The sequence below is a fragment of the Priapulus caudatus genome, unplaced genomic scaffold, assembly GCF_000485595.1.
Source record: "Priapulus caudatus unplaced genomic scaffold, Priapulus_caudatus-5.0.1 Scaffold1206, whole genome shotgun sequence".
Taxonomy (NCBI): domain Eukaryota; kingdom Metazoa; phylum Priapulida; class Priapulimorpha; order Priapulimorphida; family Priapulidae; genus Priapulus; species Priapulus caudatus.
This window is the reverse complement of record NW_014578267.1, coordinates 13,504-15,168: the sequence shown is the minus strand read 5'-3', so window position 1 is coordinate 15,168 and position 1,665 is coordinate 13,504. Positions and strand designations below refer to the sequence as shown.

Here is a 1,665-nt window from a genome sequence, read left to right as displayed (position 1 = left end):
GAATTTGTCATTATTAACCCTCTGTTTTTACCATATATCGTCTGTGAATGTCTCTCCACCAGGGTGTGTCTGCTGGCAGTCATGTCCGTCTACACGTGTCTGTGTCTACGCTTGCTCATGCTAGCCCAGCAGCTAGAGCTGGCCATAGAGAACAACGTACACCAGCTGAACGAGGAGATGGTACGTATATACATACACACACACCCGAGAATTCACGCACTGGTTTGCCGAGAATTCGCGCACGAATTCACGCACGAATTCACTGAGAATTCACGCACGAATTCACGCACGAATTCGCCGAGAATTCACACACGAATTCGCCGAGAATTCACGCACAAATTCGCCGAGAATTCACGCACGAATTCGTTGAGAATTCACGCACGAATTCGCCGAGAATTCACGCACGAATTCGCCGAGAATTCACGCACGGGTTCGCCAAGAATTCGCACACTAATTCACCGAGAATTCATGCACGAATTCGCCGAGTATTCACGCGCGATCGCGAGCGTGCACGCCGGGTGGTGTTTGCAAACGCGAATCGTAGTGGAGGATGACGAATGAACCATAATAAAGAAACGTGTGATCAAGAGCTAATAATACCTAGAGCTAAAGCCCGGCGCACACGTGAGTTATTTTACTCAAGTAAAATGACGCATGAGTCAAATTACTCAACAAAAATCCGCCGCACACGTGAGTAAAATGACGCATGCGTCAAATTACTCAACGAAAATCTGCCGCACACGTGAGTAAAATGACTCATGCGTCAAATTACTCAACGAAAATCTACCGCACACGTGAGTAAAATGACGCATGCGTCAAATTACTCAACGAAAATCTGCCGCACACGTGAGTAAAATGACTCATGCTTCATTTTACTTGAGTAAAATAACTCACGTGTGCGCCGGGCTTAATAAGTTATTTAGAGCGAAAAGATCTAGAAAAATCTAGCGCCAAAGGATCTAGAGCTAATAAGGTATATAGAGCTTAAAGATCTTGAAAGATCTAGAGCTAAAGGATCTATAGCTAATAAGGTATAATTAGCTGTTAGTGTGATGCGCTAATCAATTCGTGCCTCTTAGTAAAACGTCGAGCAGTTTAGATTTGTCCAACTATCATTGACGCCCAACGAATGAACGGGCAGACGGATGGATGACAGAGGAACGAGAGGCATGATGAAATGATGGAAGGAGAGAATGATATGTGATATGTGATAATATATGATATGTGATGATATCAGAGGAAGGACGGAGAGACACCAGCGTCATCGCGTCACCTCAGACGAAATAAAAAACCATAACAACGTACATCATACTCTCCGATCCATCTTCGAGCATATCTTCATTTTTCTCCCACCAGGTGGAGCTGGTGAGCAGGCCTCTCCGGCTGGACGCGTACAGGGACGTGCTGAGCTACTGGCGCACGCGCGCGTTCCGCCGCAGCGCCCTCTACGTCGTCGGCGTCGTGCCGGTGAAGGACGTCGCGTACTACCTGCAGTACTACAGCCTGCCTGTCATCACGGCCCTGCTTACTCCACCCCTGCAGCTGCTGCTGGCTCTCAAGCAGCAGTACTATGACGTGCCGAGCTGACCCAGTACACGGTCACCCTAGATATGATATAGTATATTATATATATATCGATAGATAGTCTAGATATATATATATATC

General features: G+C 46.6%; 1 protein-coding gene across 1 annotated transcript in view; it reads left to right on the top strand.

The window, feature by feature from the left end:
• The window catches only part of LOC106815811, a 3,726-nt gene extending 2,067 nt beyond the window's left edge, over positions 1–1,659 (top strand). Inside the window, exons 5-6 of the mRNA XM_014820322.1 lie at positions 63–180; positions 1,357–1,659. Of these exons, the coding sequence (XP_014675808.1) occupies positions 63–180; positions 1,357–1,587 (349 nt within the window). The 3' untranslated portion in view covers positions 1,588–1,659. The remainder of the gene's footprint in view (positions 1–62; positions 181–1,356) is intronic.
• Positions 1,660–1,665: the final 6 nt, after the last annotated feature.